The sequence below is a fragment of the Protobothrops mucrosquamatus genome, unplaced genomic scaffold (assembly GCF_001527695.2).
Source record: "Protobothrops mucrosquamatus isolate PMUCROS unplaced genomic scaffold, P.Mucros_1.0 scaffold1941, whole genome shotgun sequence".
Taxonomy (NCBI): domain Eukaryota; kingdom Metazoa; phylum Chordata; class Lepidosauria; order Squamata; family Viperidae; genus Protobothrops; species Protobothrops mucrosquamatus.
Window position 1 is genome coordinate 76,284 of NW_015388062.1, and position 19,126 is coordinate 95,409.

A 19,126-nucleotide genomic window follows, 5' to 3' on the forward strand; every position below is an offset into this window, starting at 1 on the left:
TCTGTTATTCTGTTAAATTATTGTCTGACTATGGGGATGCTGTGACAGCCACAAGTTCTAGGATTAGTCATAAACCTACTTGTTCATTGCCGTCATAACTTTGAATGGTTGCCGAACAAGCAGTCAGTAAACGAGGACTACCTGTAATTGATTTTAATCTCTTCCATTTGTATTTGCTTTTGAGATATAAATGGCCTGGAGGCTCCCTTTCGATCAGAGAAAGAGGGTTTCGTGGTGTAGACAAATAAAAAACTAAATTTTCCTCTGTTCCCTCCTTTGTTCTGCCTAGTCCCCAGCAAAGAACGGTTCAAAAGGCCTCCACAATAACCACCACCAGCCTCCTCCCACCATCCCTCCCAGCTACCCAATGGGCAGCAGCTCCAGCACATCATCCTTCCTGGGGAACGGGCCTGGCTCCAATAGCAACGGGGCTGTCGCGGGCAGCGGGAATGCAAGCAGCAAAGCCAACCCTCCGGCAGGGCACGCACCGACCACCCCAACTCCTTATGCGCAGGCTGTGGCGCCCCCGCCCCCCAGCACCAACGCCTCACAGCCTCGGCCTCCCAGCACCCAGCAGAACGCCAGCAAGCAGAACGGTGCAACCAGTGAGTGAGCTACGGATGGTCTCTGGGTCGCGGGGGCTGCTCTCCCGGGTCTTCTGCGCTTCCTGGGGCGCAGAACCTGCAGTCCTGCTGCAGAAGGTGGCCTTTGAAGAAGCTTCTTGCCATCGTTGGGACACCCGGGCAATCTTTTAGTTGTACAGGTAGTCCTCGACTTACAATCACAATCGAGCCCCAGTTTTATGTTGCTAAGTGAAACGTTTGTGAAGTGAGTTTTGCCCCAACTTTTTTACAACTTTTCTTGCCACAGTTGCTAAGCGAATCATCGCATTTGCTAAGTTAGCAACACGGTTGTGAAGTGAATCTGGCTTCCCCATTTGCCTTTGCTTGTCAGAAGGTCGCAAAAGGGGATCACACGACCCCGGGACACTGCCACCGTCATAAGTATGAGTCAGTTGCCGAGCGTCTGAACTTTGATCGTGTGACCACAGGGATGCTGCAACGGTCTTAAGTGTGAAAACTAGTCATGTCACTTTTTTCAGTGCCGTTGTAACTTAGAACGGTCACTAAACAAACTAATGTAAGTCAAGGACTACCTATATAGGTGGTCCTTGACTTACAACTGTCATTGAGCCCAGAATTACAGTTGTAGGTCATTGCAGTCATAAGGTGAGACATCCACATGACCAGACTCAGTTTTACAACATTTTTTTGCAGCGGTTTTTAAAAGAGCACTGCAGTCACTAAGTGAACGCCACAATAGTTAAGCAAATCCATCCCCCCCCCCCCAAATGGCTGTTTTTATACTGGAAAAACACCAGAAAGCAGCAAAAAACATAAATTGTGGGTCCTGTGACCATGGGATGCTGCAAACGGACATAAAGGTGACCAGGTGGCCAAAATCCCCAAATTCCATCCTGTGACCGCAGGCGGGTATGTAGCCATTATAACTCCGCAAACAGGTTATAAGTTGCTCTGGGGAGGCCCATTGTAATTTCAAATGGTTATTAAGCAGTCGGTCGTAAGTCAAGGAGTGCTTGTGTATAGACTGTTGTTTTACCTGAGAACAATCTTCTGCAGTCGGCTGTCCTCCAGATGTGTGGGATTCAACGCCCATAAATCCTATCAGGCTTGGCGATGCATTGAGGCCCAGCTCATCCAGAGGGCAGACGGTTGTGTAAAAAGCTGGCATGGGACAAGCAAGGAATCAAGAGGAGAGATCCAGAGCTTCATGTTAGAGAGAATTTAGCCTCTCTGTCTCCTGCCAGGTTACAGCTCCGTGGTAGCCGACAACAGCTCAGATTCGACACTAAGCAGCAGCAACCAGTCATTGCCTAACCAGACAACGTCACACAATCCACCCAGTGCTTCCACGTGAGTATCTTCTTCCTGGGTTTTTCTGTGTCCTCTTCCCTTCCTCTCAATATAACTTTTTTCTCTAGAAGCCTGGTAGCTGGACCCAGTAACCGCAGTCAACACCACCACCATTGCATGTTTTTCCAGGCTTAGATTCAGCTTTAACGTGTTTTAAGTTCTAGGTAGTCCAAGGTCTAAATAATTCAAAAAATAAAATTCATTCATGTTAACCCTCGGGAGCTGAGAAACAGTTTTCAACATTTTGCTACTTTCTTCTGTCCCCTTTGAAAATACTATCTGTAGGGTCCCCCACTCCCTAACATTCCCATTCTAGGCAGGTTTTCAAGAGCAGTTTGCTTTTTAACAACGTCATCCTACAGTTTGGGAATCATCCCTTGTTTGGTATAGCTGCAGAAAATCTATAGTAGACTGAATAGCCTCTGTCAGTTTGTGCTGGATTGGTGCAAAGTCGTTATTAGGCAAACATGCCCATTATTCCTCAGAAATAGAGGATTTTCACCTTCATGTGAAATTGTAGCATGCGTATACAGCCTGGAACATGAATAACTTGGAGAAAAGAAATATCTTATATATTTATAAAGGGGGGAATTTGGCTCAAGTGGTGGTTCAGTCTGGTTCCTTTGCAGATCCATGCTAGCGAGGGACAGGCGCTCCTTGACTTACCACCATTTGTTTAGCAACCATCCCAAGTTACAACGGCACTGAAAAAATGATTTACAATTGGTCCTCGCACTTAGGACCGTTGCAGCATCCCCACAGTCACGTGGTTAAAATTCTGGCACTCGGCAACAGGCATGTATTTTTACAAGAGTTCCAGAGTCCTGGAGTCATGTGATCGCCCTTTGTGACCTTCCCAGCCAGCTTCCAACAGGCAGAGTCAATGGGGGAAGCCAGATTCACTTAACAGCTATGTCATGGTTATGACAGATGAAACTCTTCAAAAGAACTTTGAGGCATTGTTTACCTTAAAGAATCTTTTATTCGAGTAGCAGAATATCGGCACTGCATAATCAAAGCCAAAAACTGAATTCCCCTCCCCTGGGCCCATAGTATCAAAGCACAATTCCCTCCTCCAATTAACAGTCATAAATCACATTCCCCAATTAGCTTCAAACGGTGGCCTCTTTATCAGCTCTGTGCTCAATAACCTTGATTCTCACGTTTAGTGTTGTTATGTCTAGCTAGACTCTCATTCACATCCCCCCCCTTCCAGCATCATCTAACTCTAAAAGCGAAAGGGAAAAAGATGGCTACATTTTCATCTGTTGTCAATGCAAAACATCCGATGTTAGCAGCGTTGACAAGCTGCATGATCCACTGAACAACAACCATGGCAAAAAAAAAAAGGCGTAAAATTGGGCATGCTTAATGGCCATCTTGCTTAGTAATGAATATTCCGTCCCAATTGTAATCGTAAGTCGAAGCAGTGGTCCCCAACCTTTTGGGCACCAGGGACCAGTTCCTTGGAGAGAGTTTTTTCCACGGACTGGAGGGGGCGTGGTTTTGAGTGCTGCCTGCATCCCGCGGATGGGGCTTTGCTTGTTTGTGCGGACCGGTTGCTGGCATGCCGCGGCCCAGTACTGGTCCACGAGGAATATGCTAATCGGCAGCTGTAGTTATTTCTTTAAAATCTTATGGCTCTTCTGACTCCTTTTCCCAAAGAAACGGGGTCAAGCCACCCCAAGAAACATCTTTGCCTTGCTTCATTCTGATAGGAAAGAGCCCAGTGCAGCTCCTCAGCCATCAAGTGTCGGCAACAGCACTGGATCCAGCCTCCTGGTGCCTCTGACTGCCAACCCACCTGCCTCACCCACACCCAGCTTCTCCGACAGCAAATCTGCCCAGACGTTGCTCAACGGGCCGCCCCAGTTCAGCTCCACGCCTGAGATCAAGGTTAGAAGCCCTCTGGTTCCCTTGTGCCACACTTCCACCCAACAGACGGTTTCAAAGCATTGCTGTGGCTTGTGGGGAAAGACGGCTGAGCTGGGAGAATTTTCAGAACCTGAAAAATTGCAATCTGGGACCCATCAAGACCTGTGCTAGAACCAGAGTTTTCTAACTTGTCAATCAGTGGACTGGTCTTAGGGTGAACAAAAGTGTTCAATTGTTTAGGGCAGGGGTAGGCAACCTTGGTTCTTTTATGACTCGTGGACTTCAACTCCCAGAATTCCTGAGCCATGGCTGGCTCAGGAATTCTGGGAGTTGAAGTCCACGAGTCATAAAAGAGCCAAGGTTGCCTACCCCTGGTTTAGGCATTTGGAGTAAAACAGGGACAGCACAAGGTTCCAAGAAACGTTTTGGGGTAGGGACAATAAAATGACAAACCTAAAGGAATTTAAAACTTTAAATGGAGAAAAAAAAACAGTATCCTAATCCTGTACATGTTGGCAGGAAATGAGCTGGTGATGGTTGGCTAGGAAACAGGTTGAGTTTGCAATACACAGCTAGATAAAACTCTCAATTCTGTGAGGATTTTGGGCCGTGAGTGAAACTGTGAAAAAGCCAGACTCCTTATCAGGCATCACCAGGAATAAAATAAGATGCTAAACTGCCAATTTCCTAATTCCCCTTAATAAATCTGTGGTATGATTGGATTTGAAATACAATGTTCATTTCCAAGCATCATGGGCTGAAATTGATACCACAATCCTAGAAAAGGGAAATGACCAAAATAATAGAGGGGGTTGAACAGTTTTCCAAGGAGAAGTAATAGCATGTTGTTGTTTTAACTGGAGAGAGGTAAAAGGGAAGTAAGGGAGGACACACTTAGAATGTATAAAACTCCACAAGGCGCGGAGAAAAATGGATAGAGAAAAATCTTTTTATCGCTTTTCCATAATATTAAAACTTACATCCTTTCATTGAAGTTGAGTGGTAAGAGACATAGGACAAAAGTTGGTTTTTTTTTAATCAATGCATAGTGGAATTGACTGCCACAAACTGTAGCTTTGAAAGAGGTTAGATGAAAAGGTAAACGTGTTAGTGGCTTCTGGCCGTGATACAAAATGTATTTCCTTCAGAACTAGGGGCAGCATATTTGTGGGTCTTAATTACCGGGGAACGCAAGGACACTTTTGTTCTGATTGCCTGCTGAGAATATCTCAAAATATTTCTGGTTTGTTCTTGAGGACATTGCATAGGCCTTTGCTGTGATTCGGCATGGCTTTAACTGTTTTAGAAAAGAACCCCTTGGGCTGATACATGGAGGTGGACTTGTTGCATGTTAGCTTTTCAACAGCTCTGTAAGGCTTGCTAACCAGAGAAACCATGATTGGCTTGAGATCTCCCACAAACTTTGCTTATTCACTTTGTTTTTTAGCAGAGTTCTTAAACACATAGGTGTGCCACCTTTCTCCATTACCTCCTTTCCTATGGCTCTGTCTTTTGTTCTGTAGGCGCCTGAACCTCTAAGTACGTTGAAGTCCATGGCTGAGAGGGCAGCGATCAGTTCTAGCATAGAAGACCCCGTGCCATCTCTTCACCTGGCTGAAAGGGGTAAGTGAAAAAAGGGACATCTCCTCCCTCAAGCTATGGGTCAGGAGCAGGGCCAAACCAGTGCAAAATGTCTGCAAAATGTCTCTCTCAGGCTGGTGTTTTCAGCTTCGTGCTTCTAGGAGTAATGTGTGATCGCAGCTGTTTCTTCCTTTTAACTGCCAGCGGGGTTTGAACTGATTGGGTGGGAGCTTGGCTGTGTTCTGATTGGGTGGAGATGTGTTCTGATTGGTTAAGGGGCTTGGCTGTGCTTTGATTGGATGGGGGGTTGGCTGTGCTCTGATTGGCTGGGGGAGTGCTCTGTTTGGGAGGGGACTTTGCTGTGCTCGGGTTAGTCTGAGTTGCAGGGGGACTTGAGATGGTGACCTGCGTTGCTGTTGTTTGGCTTCGTGGTCGTGCCACATCTTTATGGTGGGTGTCAGTTTGCTTCATGTATGGATTGGAGGGGTTTAAAGTGGCTAATGATGCAGCTGTGGACTGGCTTCTAGTTTGTGGTCGTGCCACTGGCAGTTAAAAGGAAGAAACAGCTGCGATCACACATTACTCCTAGAAGCACGAAGCTGAAAACACTAGCCTGAAGATGACGAATGGGACTTCGTCGAAACGTCGCCAAGACACTTCCAATTTTACGCGGGAGAAAACCCGAATAACCAAAGACCTACATACAAACACCCGCGAAAACCTCAGAAAACGTGTGTGTGTGTGTATATATATATATATATATATATATATATATATATATATATATATATATATATATATATATATATATATATATATATATATATATATATATATATATATATATATATATATATATATATATATATATATATATATATATATATATATATATATATATACAAATATTTGGTTTTAATTGGCTTTTATTGGGGAAATGTGCTATGTTGTTTTAATATGCTGTGAGCCGCCCTGAGTCCCGTGGGGAGAAGGGCGGCATATAAGTCAATGTATTAAATATATATATATATATTCAGCAATAAAAACAAAAATACGACTCTTGGGAATATTCATTATAAAGCAAAGCGACCACCAAGAGAAATCTATAAAACATATAGAGTTTAATCTACCAAGCTTTCGTCAAGTGCACTTGACATCATCAGGGTTAAAAAGGCAAATGCTGGGAAGGTTTATATACAGTCGTTCAACGCCTGCTTCCGGCTCCTGGAGCGCGTAACCGGCCCCAGCTGATCCTGCCGCACTTCAAGCGTGCTGCCTGCTTTGATGTCCGGCTCCTTTTTCTGAATTCGCGTCCTTTTGAATGCTGTTACATTCATTATCAGGGTGTTAGGCAGATTCGAAAGCTCGGCTTATTAAATTTTTAAACTTTTATACTTTATTCCTCTTGGTGCTCGGTTTTATTCTTTTACTATGATTCCCAAGAGTCGGATTTTTAGCACAATTAACTCTCATATATATATATATATATATATATATATATATATATATATATATATATATATATATGTCAATAATAACGTTAAAAATAAAAACGTGACTCCTGGGTATATTCATCTTCAAATCAATAAACGTGAACACCAGGAGTATAATAAACTAAAAAAGTTTAATACCATTACCAATCACCAAGCTTTCGTCGGAAACTTCCGACATCGTCAGGGCTAAACGCCTGTCCATGGGAGAGTTCTTTTATAGATAAAATGTCGTTTGCACTCGGCTCCTTCGTGCCGGTGACTAATCTTTTCTTGCCTCCCCTGCCTATGTGTGTATTGCTGCTCATTCTCTCTGCGTGTAATTCTGGGCCAGGTGGACTCCCTCCCCCCCTTTTTTGATTGTTCAAGCTCTCCGTATCCCTTAACCCCTCTCTCCTCTCACACTCCCTCTTTCCTTGTCCTGGCTGTCCTGTTGCGATGTGTTCTCTGTCCCCTTCCTCTTTTCCATGCTCCCCCATCCAATCAGAGCACAGCCAAGCACCCATCCAATCAGAGCACAGCCAAGCCCCTTAAGCAATCAGAACACACCTCCACCCAATCAGAACACAGCCAAGCTCCCACCCAATCAGTTCAAACCCCACTGGCAGTTAAAAGGAAGAAACAACTGCGATCACACACTACTCCTAGAAGCACGAAGCTTGGGCCGACAGGGTGCACCAAACTCAAGATAATATGTATATATATCTCCACTAACTATGTTTCCCAGTATTTTGAACCAGAAAATACACAAAACTATAATTGAAATCCTGAAGTAAATGCAGTTGTTCCATATCTGGATCAAACGTTAAACTGCCAGAATGAAGCCACCCTCCTGGCTGTGTCATTGGCCAAAACTAAGTCACTATTGGTACATGTTTCTGTTAGTAGCCGACATATCAGCAGATGGGCTGGGCTCTGTGTTTCTCCACATTCACACAGCGTGTTGTTGTCTGCTAAGAGCATCCACTTGGTTTTACACTTGAGCTCTCCAAGTCTCAACCTATCCAGGGTGCTCCAAGTAGTATAAGGGAAGTCGGATTCTTCAGCCATATCCTCCTTTAATGTTATTCCTTGCTTGGTCTCCTTCCTCCATCTTTAATTCGATTTTGTTTTTGTGTACTATCAAGAATGTTTGTTCTTAAATGCCAAATTACACACACACACACCCTTGAAAAATCCCAGTCCTGTCTATGTGTAGGATGAAGCCCCATTGGATGGATGGATGGGTGTATTTAAAACATTAAAATTAACAAGATTAGGTAGAAAACTAGAAAACCAAAAGTAAGAACAGTATGTTGGTGGCATCTTCCCTCTTAGTCCACCAGCCATCTCAAGCATAGAGCACCCCCATCAGGACCCCAAGCTAACTAGCAGAAGCATGCTAGTTAACTCTTCTGGAAGGCAGAAGGGTTGGGGCAGACCATACCTCCATATGCAAGATGCTCCAAAGAAGGGGGGGGCACGGCAAGAAGGGCTCCCCTCGTAGACTCCTCCAGCCGAAACTCCTTGACCAATGCCTGCAGCGTGCCCCTTCTGCGAAATTGAGTGGGGTGGGCTAATCCCCTTAGGCTGTGATGGTTCCTCGGATAAACTGGTCCCATTCATTGCAGTTGGATCCTTCTATCCCCATCAAAGTTAAATATAGCCCTGGCCACCAAAAATTAACCCCTGTGCATATGCCTCCCCCACAGACACACACACCTTCCCCAGTAAAGGATCAGACCCAAGTAGTTCTCATCTTCCCTCTTCCTGAAATCTCAAATGTTTCTTCTTCCTCTGGCCATCCATTATATTGGCAGTTCTGGAATCAATAGCCTTCTGCTTTGGAAGGAAAACAGGATATCAATCAAAGTAAATCTCTTCGGGCCAGGTGTTGGCCCGTGACTTGCCCACTGCTGTTTTGTTTTTTATCCATTGGATTGTAAGAAACAAAGAGAATATTTGACTTATTGTGCACAGCAAAATAAAAAAGTCTTGGTGAAACTGTGGATCAGGGAAATTAAAGAGAAAGGGATCTGGAAGGGAAAAATTGTGGTTTTCAGGGGGAAAAAAGGGGGGGAGCTCTTCCCTCCACATCAGCCTTCTCCACCTTGGTTTGCTCCAAAAGGGTTGGCTTGCAATTGTCTTAAATTATTCCCAGGTTAGACACTGAGAATCGAGGATAGACACTGAAGTCTGGTTTATGTTTTCACCTATTTTTGCTCTTAAGTGATTATTGCCAAGCAAATCTTTCTAGTTGGATCTAGGACAGTGTTTTTCAAACTTGGCAACTTTAAGATATGTGAACTTCAACTCCTGGAATTTCCCAGCCAGCCAGAATTCTGGGAGTTGAAGTCCATGAATCTTCAGGTTGCCAAGTTTGAAAAAGAAAAATCTAGGATCTTGGAGAGGAGTAGGAATTGTCAAAATAATGACAACCCTAAGCGTACAATTTCTGAGTGGTCCTTCCTTCCTTTGTTTGCTCCAGCTGACATCTTAATTACTAGCACAACATCTCAGCCAGCCTCCAACCAGCCCCCCATCCAGCTCTCGGAGGTGAACATCCCCCTTTCCCTCGGGGTGTGCCCTCTGGGGCCCGTGCCTCTCATTAAGGAGCAGCTCTACCAACAGGCCATGGAAGAGGCCGCCTGGCACCACATGCCTCATCCTTCTGATTCGGAAAGAATCCGGTAAGGGGGATCATGGGAAAAAGCCTGAGGACAGGAGGGCATTGGAGTAACAATAAATCATCTCCTTGGAGAAAAGGGGAAAAACGGTGGACAGAATGGCAGTTCCTTGAAATTTATATTGCTGTAGTTTTCAAATTAGTTCAGAATCTTCTTAGTGATTTCCGAGCATAGAGGTAGACCTTGACTTAGCAACCACAATCAAGATCAGAGTTTCTGTTGCTAAGCAAGCTGAGTTACTTTAGCCTGATTTTGTGACCCTTTTTTTTTTGCCACGGTGGTTAAGCAAATCGTTGCAGTTAAGTGTATCATGTGGTCGTTAAGCCAATCTGGCGTGCCCCGTTGACCTCACTCGTTGGAGCCATATGGAAGGGCCACAAATGGTGATCGTGTGACCATGGGGATGCTGGGATGGTTGTAAACGCAAGAACAGGTGGTAAATCATTTTTCCACTGTTGTCGTAACTTCGAACTGTCATTAAACGAATGCTTGTTGTAAGTCAAGGACTGCCTATAGAGCTAAGTCTCCCTTATCAAATGCAACAAGTAGGTTAAAGGCTGTTGACCCAAGAGTGCAGAACCACTGACCCGAAGAGAAACCTTGGGAATGGCTACCAGAGCCTTCCAAAAACTATGTCATGGTTCCGACTAATGAAACACTTCAAAGAACTTCCAGGCATTGTTTATCCTAAAAAGTCTTTTATTCATGTTACAAAATGTTGGCTTGGCATGAATGAGGGTTGCCAAGATCTAAATTCTCCTCCCCTGAGCACATATTTTGCCAGCATGTTCCCTCCCTTAATTTGCTGTCATAAATCACGTTCTCCTATCACAGGGGTAGGCAACCCAAAACACTCAAAGAACCACTTGGACACATTTCCCACCGAAAACAAAACACTGGGAGCCGCAAAACCCTTTTGATATCTAAAATGAAGATAACACTGCATATATCCTTTTTTACCTTATATATATATATTGGTTGGATTGGTTGGCTGTGTGGGAGCTATTGTTTGCAGATTGTTCAGCTGTTTTGTAACATCCTGAGTAGTTGAGGTGCTGGCTGTGTGCCCATTAGTCTTTTGTGTTATAACGACCTGGGTAATGGGTTGTGTGATTACATCCTGAGATCTAGTGTAGTGATATCCTGAGATTTGTGTTGCAACATCCTGGGTGGTTGGCTGTGTTGTAACATCCTGAGCTTTAGCATTGTAACCCCCTGAGTTCTGTGATGTGGTGTCCACATGTAATCACACAACCCATTACCCAGGTCGTTATAACACAAAAGACTAGTGGGCACAAGACCTGCATACCTGTACCCGTGAAAATCTACGAAAACAAATATATATATATATTTATATATATATATATATATAAAGAAAAACTGCAGTATAGCAGTTAAAAATGTCAAGGTGTACTCAATCAGACCGGTCTGTCTGAAAAACTTCCTGTTTTTATATATATATGAATGCTTTTTTTTTTGAACACCCTGTCGGCCCAAATATGGGAAAGAGAAATCTTTTGCCTGTATCAGCTCAATCTAGAGCCATCCACAGGCAGCAGTCGCTTAACTGCGACATCATATGTGTTTTTCAAAATTTGGATTGCTAACAAAGAATTAAGGGAGTACTGGGATAGCTATTTCTAACCTTATTTGGTTTTCATCAGCCAGACATACCCTTCCGAGATTCGAACCTGGGCTGTCTGCATGTTAAGCAGAGGTGTTAGCCCCTAGGCCACAGGCTCTTTCTCGCTTTGTTAGCTACAATGAGTGCTTTTTGAACACCCTGTCAGCCCAAATATGGGACTTCTCTCTCTCCCATATTTGGTCTGACAGGGTGTTCAAAAAGCACTTTTATATATATATATACACACACACACACACACACACATATATATATATATATATATATATATATATATATATATATATATATATATATATATATATATATATATATATATATATATATATATATGTAGGTCTTTAGTTATTCGGGTTTTCTCCCGCGTAGAATTAGAAGTGTCTTGGCGACGTTTCGACGAAGTCACATTCGTCATCTTCAGGCTGGTGTCTTCAGCTTCGTGCTTCTGGGAGTAGTGTGTAATTCTACGCGGGAGAAAACCCGAATAACTAAAGACCTACATACAAACACCCGCGAAAACCTCCTCTTCATCCTCTTCCCCTGTCTCTTGTAGCTAACAAAGTGAGAAAGAGCCTGTGGCCTAGTGGCTAACACCTCTGCTTAACATGCAGACAGCCCAGGTTCGAATCTCAGAAGGGTATGTCTGGCTGATGAAACCAAATAAGGTTAGAAATAGCTATCCCAGTACTCCCTTAATTCTTTGTTAGCAATCCAAATTTTGAAAAACATATATATATATATATATATATATATATATATATACACATACATACATACATACATACATACATACATACATACACACATACATACATACATATATATATATATATATATGTGTGTGTGTTTTCAAAATTTGGATTGCTAACAAAGAATTAAGGGATATAATATATATATATATAATATATCTATCTATATATCTATCTATATATCTATATATATATCTATATATATTTGTGTGTGTGTTTGTGTGTGTATATATAAAATAAAGGTAAAAAAGGATATATGCAGTGTTATCTTCATTTTAGATGTCAAAAGGGTCTCTCTCTGTCTCTCTCTTTCCTTTCTCTTTCTTTCCTCTCCCCCTCTCTTTCTTTCCTCTCCCTCTTTCTCTCTCTCTCTTTCCCTCTTTCTCTCTCTCTTTTTCTCTTTCCTCTCCCCCTCTCTCTTTTTCCTCTCTCTTTCTCCCTCTTTCTCTCTCTTTTTCTCATTCCTCTTTCTCTTTCCTCTCTTTCTGTCTCTTTCCTCTCTCTCTTTCCTCTCTTTCTCTTTCCTCTCTCTCTTTCTCTTTCCTCTCTCTTTCTCTCTTTCCTCTCTCTTTCCTCTCTATCTTCTCTCTCTCTCTTTCCTCTCTCTCTCTTTCCTCTCTTTCTCTTTTCTCTCTCTCTTTCCTCTCTTTCTCTTTTCTCTCTCTCTTTCCTCTCTTTCTCTTTCGCTCTTTCCTCTCTTTTTCTCTTTCCTCTCCCCCTTTCTCTCTTTCCTCTCCCCCTCTCTCTTTTTCCTCTCTCTTTCTCCCTCTTTCTCTCTCTCTTTCCTCTCTCTCTCTTTCCTCTTTCTCTCTTTCTCTTTCCTTTCTCTCTTTCCACTCTTTCTCTTTCCTCTCTCTCTCTTCTCTCTTTCCTCTCTCTTTCTCTCTCTCTTTCCTCTCTTTCTCTTTCCTCTCTCTCTCTTTCTCTTTCTCTCTTTCCTCTCTCTCTCTTTCTCTCTCTCTCTCCAGGTGAGGAGAGAGAGAGAACGAAAGGCAGACGGCGCCGAACGGGTGGGGAGGAGGAGCAGGACGGGAGGCAGTGGCGGCACGGCGGCCGCCACTGCAGCATCGTCGGGGTTCCCCACCACCCCCAGCCCGGCCGCCGCCCCCGCCGCATCCTCAGCCGAACGGGCAGGGAAGGGGAGCAGGACGGGAGGCAGCGGCTCCGGCGGCGGCCACTGCAGCATCGTCGGGGGTCCCCACTGCCCCTGGCCCGGCCGCCACCCCCACTGCGTCCTCAGACACTTTGCCGTCGCAAGAGGAGGGCGCCAAGGCCGGGTGCACCATGGGTGGCCGCGCCGGCAATGAGGAATGCCGCCGCGGGGACGAGGGGGGGTCCCGATCAGCCGCCGGCCCCGCCGCCTTCGAAGCCCAAGGTTTCCTCCTGCAGCACCGAGGGCGGCGGTGGCAGGAGGACGGCGAAGTGGCGCGGCTGCCCGCTCGCTGCCGCCTCTTCGGCCTCACTCAGCGCGACCGGCAGCAGCGGCAGCGGGAGGACGGCCAAGAGGACCGCGCAGCAGGTGGGGAAAGGGCCGGGCAGGCGCCACGGGGGAATCCGCTGCCCGTGAGATGGCCAAAAGGCGCAGGCGGAGAGGGGAAGCTACAGAGACCCCCGGCGACTCCCCCCCGACTAACAGAGGCGGCGGCGGAGCAGGGCAATGGGAGACCCACCGGGCAGGGAAGAGGCACCCCGAGACCGGCCACCTGCGGCTCCTTACCAGGGACACCTTTCCAGCAATCCTCCCGGCCACCACGTGCAGTACGAAGAAGGAAAGAGGTTTGTGGGCAGTCCCACAAACCAAAGAAGTTCAACCAATCAATTCAAACTTCATGAGAAGTTTGAATTGATTGGTTGAACTTTTTTAGTCCCACTTTTTTTTTTCAGACTGCACATCGTGGCTGAGGACAGGGAGCCCCAGGAGACGGCTGAAAGAGCCGCGGGTTGCCGACCCGTGTCCTATCAGTTTGAAGGCCAAAGGTTCTCTTCCATTTGCAGAGCGGGATTTTTATCTAATATAATTACCCACATACATTCTTTCTCCTCCCCTCCTAGCATCATCTGAGTTAACTCTAAAAATACCACACAGCTCTGCATATTTTGTCAGAGCAAGAACATCCAATGTTAGCAGCTTTGACATCCAGCCCCCCTTGAAAAAAAAACCAGATCCTGGAATCTAAACAAAAGCATATGTTAGGGGCTATTTTTCGGTTTGTTGGGGTATTTCGCATGAAACCTTTTGATGAGTCTGTCAGCTTTCACCTCGCTGGATTTCATTTCAATGCCCTCGTTGGAAATTCTGTAGCCAAGATAATCTAACCGGGTCTGGTGAAATTCACATTTTGACAATTTCGCATAAAGCTTTGCTGTCAGAATCCAATTATATTTCATTTCTAGCTACCTACTCTGAAAAAAACCCATTTCTTACTCTCTCTGGATTCTGTCATACTACGAAAGGGGAGGAGGATAAGCAAGGGCGTTTTATGACTCTCACTTCCTTCATTAAACTACAAAGTGACTGGATGTTGATTCTCATCAAGAGGACTGACCATAACAATATGGCCATCGCCTTTCATCTACTCTCTCTCTCTGAAGTCTCCCTTTTGTCGGCTGTGAGGGAAAAGGGGGGGAACAATGCAACGCCTGGGATCTGGGAAAAGAGAGGATGAGTGATCGTCGCCCGGAAGAACTGGGGTGGGGGCTGCTTGGGAACACTTAAAACATTGAAGGATGGGAGAGAATTCCCCAGATCCTGTCTAGCATGCCTGCAATCATTTTCTCTTAATAAAGATGCCTGTTGGAAGAGATATTCCAAGAGTTCTGTCTTCTTAAGATGTAAAGTGAGGTGGGTCCTTACATTGGCATTCAATAGTTTCTTTAACACTTCTCTCACCAGCTTTATGTGATCAGTCATATTCGTGCTGTATATCAGGATATCATCAAGATACACCAAAACCCCTTTGTACAAGTGATCATGTAGGACCTCATTAATCAACTGCATGAATACGGCTGGGCCCCCCTGTAGTCCAAATGGCATGACCTTGAATTGATAGTTCCCCATGGGGCAGTTGAAGGCAGTTTTCCACTCGTCTCCCTCCTTTATTCTCACCTGGTAATATGCCTCTCTCAGGTCTAATTTAGTGAAGACACTCCCCTTAGCCAGATGGGTTAATAAGTCCTTTAGGAGGGGGAGGGGGTATTTGTTTTCCACACTCACAGTGTTGAGACCCTTATAGTCTATGCAGAGACAAAGAGACCCATCTTTTTTTTCTTTGAACAACACGGGCTCCCATGGTAGATTTGGCCTGTTCAATGAACCTCCTCGCTAGGTTTTTGTTCATGTATCACTGCATCTCCTCCATTTCGAGGGGGGACATAGCGTACATTCTCGGTCGTGGGAGTTTGGCTCCTGGTGTCGTGATTCCGTGCCAGCCTGTGTTCCCAACAGCTGAGTCCGGGGAATCTGAGGAGGAGGAGGTGGAGGGAGGCTCTGATGAGTTACAAGACTCACATTCCAGTGAGGAGCCAGGCCCCTCCAGTCGTGTTCAGGATGAGATGCAGCTGTGTGGGGAGGAGGAGTCAGACTCGGAGGATGCACAGCTGTCGGAAATGAGAGACGCCCACAAACGAAGACAAGCTAGGAGAGTAACCAGAAAGAGGCAATGGGACGACTCCAGAGAAGGCACTGAGAAGCCACGCCTTGAGAACTGAATTACAAAAGGGGAATGTGTGGGCGGTGCTGGTTACTGAAGGCAACCATTGCAAAGTACTTCATGGGATCATGTTCTGTTAGTATTGCCGGTGACTACTACACTGTTTTGCATTGTGTTTCGTGTGGACAATTTCCTCCATTTGGATTGTGTTTTGCTGCTTTTGTTTCTGGACTATTTGGCAGGTTTGTTACCCATATTAAAAGGGGTTTGTTTTCTTTTGAGTCTCCAGCCTATTTTCTCAAAAGGGGTTTTGTCCTTGTGCCTTTAACAAGGACGGCTATAGGCTGGGATAGAACACCTGGTACCAGTTCAATAGAGCAGTCATTGGGTCTGTGAGGGGACAGGGCATCGCATTCTTTTTCACTAAATGCCTCCACTAGGTCCCGGTATTCACTGGGGATGAGTGGTTCACCTGGTGGCGGTGAAGTAGCCAAGTGCACTTGTTCATTGGGTGGCCTAAGGTGTCCCGCAACGTCAGTTGAATCGGTGGGAGGTTTAGGCGCTATAGGTAATCTCACAGTTCTCATTCCTTTCTCCCACCAGATAAACGGCTTCCATTTGTCCAACCAGGCTAGCCCTAGGATCACAGTCTCAGTCATTTTTGGAGCCACCAGGAAGCGAATAAACTCCCAGTGCTCACCTATTTCTAGGCGTAGGGGCTCAGTTAATTGCGTGACAAGGGTCCCTGCCATCAGGGAGCCATCGGCTTGCTCAAACCTCACAGGCTTGGAGAGCAGTTTTGCCCGTATACCCAATTTCATGGCAAACGGCAAGCTAATGATGCAACGGGAGCATCCAGAATCAATTAGCACGTTTAAGTCTATTTGTGCCCCCGACTTAGGGATTATAAGTTTGGCGGCCAGTGAAAAAGGCGGGACGTGTCGACTCACCATCGGGTCGTTCTCTCTGTCGTCGCTGTCAAAGAAGGGTAGAGCAGGGGTGGGTCCACCCGGAGTCTCGGCGTCCTCCTGTGTGGGGGGTGTAATCTGGGCAACAGGTTCCTGCGTGACCCGGTTGGATTTCTCTCTCGTCAGCCGCTGGGCAGGTTTCCTTCTCGCCGCTGGTTCCGGTCTGCACTGTAGTCGGGGGTAGGGGACTGGACAGTTTGCTGCTCTATGTCCCTTCTGTCCGCACCGGAAACACTTAATTGATGGGCCTGTAAGTGGCCTGGGTCTCTCAGCTATTGCAGTCGGAGGTTTTCATGGGGGTGATTTGCTGTTCGGGTTGCTCTGGCTGCTGCTCGGATTCAGATGGGGGAGGCTTCTTATAGCGGGCGAGCTGAACGTCTAGCTTCACCGCTGCCTGGTACCATTCTTGCAGCTGATCAGGTACTGCTCTATAGATGAAGGCCTGAGAGAGGTGATCGTCTAATCCCTCAATGAAGTGATGGATTAGGGCAGTGGTGGCGAACCTTTTTGAGACCGAGTGCCCAAACTGCAACCCGAAACCCACTTATGCATCGCCGGGTGCCGGGGGCGTGGCCAGAGTGGGTGTGGCCACAGAGTGGGCGTGGCTATGGTAGTCATGGTAGCGTGGGTGGGCATGGCCTGGGTGGGTGTGTCCACCTCGATGTTGCTCATGGGGAGGGACACCTGTGGGGGCCGGGCAGGGTTGGGGGAGATCCAGGACGTCTCTGGCAGGTGGGACGGTGGGCAGGAGGCTCATCCTGCAGGGTGAGGCGAGGCAAGGTAAGGCGAGGCATGGGGCAGGGCAGGGGTGCCATTGCCGCAAGGCGAGGCAGGGGTGGCTGCTGCCTGACACCATCGGCCCCCACACACAGCGAGTGCATGGGGGCCAACAGTGTCCATCAGCAGCCACAGCCTGCCCACCCCTCAACCGGTGCACTCTGGGGCTCCGCAGCCCACTGCCAGTACCGGGTCAGCCCTCCAGCAGCAGGCAGAGTAGGGGAGGGGGGAGGCACGTGATGCAGACCGCCGGACGTGCCTACTCCGTCCCATCTGTTTTTGCTTGCGGTTGGAGAGCAGGTTGCTGCTGGTCATCTCCTTGCCCCCCTCGCAGATCTTGCCCTTGGCCCGCACGTGGAGCCTGTTCCCCTTGCACACCCGACGCACTTTAGCCCCGCCTCGGGCCGCCGGCGCCAGCAGCTCGTGCAGGTCCATTAGGCTACCACCGCTGCCTGGAGCACCTGGCCCACCCAGCACAAAGGTGAAACGGCTGGCTAGCAAGCTCAAGTAGAGGTGGTAGAACACGCCCACGCCCAGCAAGCCAAAGGCTACCCCAAGCGGGGAAAGCCGGATCTCCATCGGCGCCATGGCCCCCCACTCCCAGCTAGGCTTGTGTGCCTCTCTCCATCTCTGCTGGGCCTGGGTGGCCATGACGCCGATGGGGATCCGGCTTTCCCCGCTTGGGGTGGTCTTTTGCCTGCTGGCCCTGGGTGTGCTCTACCACCTCTAAGCCTAAGCGGGGCTTCCTAGCTGACTGCTTCATCTCCTTTGTGCTGGGCGGTGGCCTAATGGACCTGCACGAGTGGCTGGCAGCCATGGTAGGTACTGAGGTGTGCCGGGGGGGGGGAGCGGAGAAAAAAAACCTTATCCCACATAAGGTGGATTATTTTCTCTGCCATACTTTTAAAACTCTCTTTAAAGTTTACTTACTGCAGAATGTGGATCCTTCCCATTCTGCTGCATCAAGCAAAACAATCTGGCAGCAAAACTCCCCCCCCCATCCCACGTAAGGAGGCTTCTCTCCTCTCTCCTTGGCTTTTTGCTCCCAGTCTGGCAGCAAACATCCAGTGGAGAAAAAAAAATCTGGTATCAGGTAAGGTGGAGTATTTTCACTTGTCATGAGCAGGGGAAAAAACCCCGTTTTTTTGAGAGCCCAGACTAGCGTGCATTCAACCGCCTTGCTTGTTGCAAAGCCAGATTGCAGCAAGGAAGGAAGGGATTGGAGGCACGTGAATGCACGCTAGTCTGGCCATTTCTGGGCCGGTTCTCCGAACTCAAAATAAATTAGGTACCTGTTCTATGGAATGAATCCCACCACTGGGGTGGGGGTTTTGTGGGGTTGTTACTGACGGGTGGTAAGATGGTAAGTTCAAGGAGGCCATCGTATTCCATTCAGCCATGGGTTGGCTTTTCTGTGATACAACTCTTGTGTTTTAAAAAATAGTTTAAAGGTCAGGGGAAAAAACACAGTGAGAATGAGAAGCGCCCCGCCGCCAGCCACTACTTTCCCCACCCCCACCCCAATGGAGTGCTCCATCGCCGCCACCGCTCCGACCCACCCCTCACACGGAGCGTCCTGCTCCCGCTGCCTCAACCCTCGCATGGAGCGTTCTCCCGCCGCCCCAACCCTTGCACGAAGCGTTCTCCCGCCGCCCCAACCCCCGCACGGAGCGTCCTGCTCCTGTCGCACCAACCCTTGCACGGAGCATTCTCCCGCTGCCCCAACCCTTGCACGGAGTGTTTTCCCACTGCCCCAACCCCCGCACGGAGTGTTTTCCTGCCACCCCAACCCCC

The 19,126-nt window shown here is 47.1% G+C and overlaps 1 protein-coding gene across 1 annotated transcript in view; it reads left to right on the top strand.

Annotated features, from left to right (window-relative positions):
• Positions 1-19,126, top strand: part of LOC107294431 (CCR4-NOT transcription complex subunit 3-like) — a 42,124-nt gene that overhangs the window by 15,698 nt on the left and 7,300 nt on the right. Inside the window, exons 11-15 of the mRNA XM_015823661.1 lie at positions 290-605; positions 1,829-1,934; positions 3,653-3,830; positions 5,333-5,432; positions 9,348-9,549. Of these exons, the coding sequence (XP_015679147.1) occupies positions 290-605; positions 1,829-1,934; positions 3,653-3,830; positions 5,333-5,432; positions 9,348-9,549 (902 nt within the window). The remainder of the gene's footprint in view (positions 1-289; positions 606-1,828; positions 1,935-3,652; positions 3,831-5,332; positions 5,433-9,347; positions 9,550-19,126) is intronic.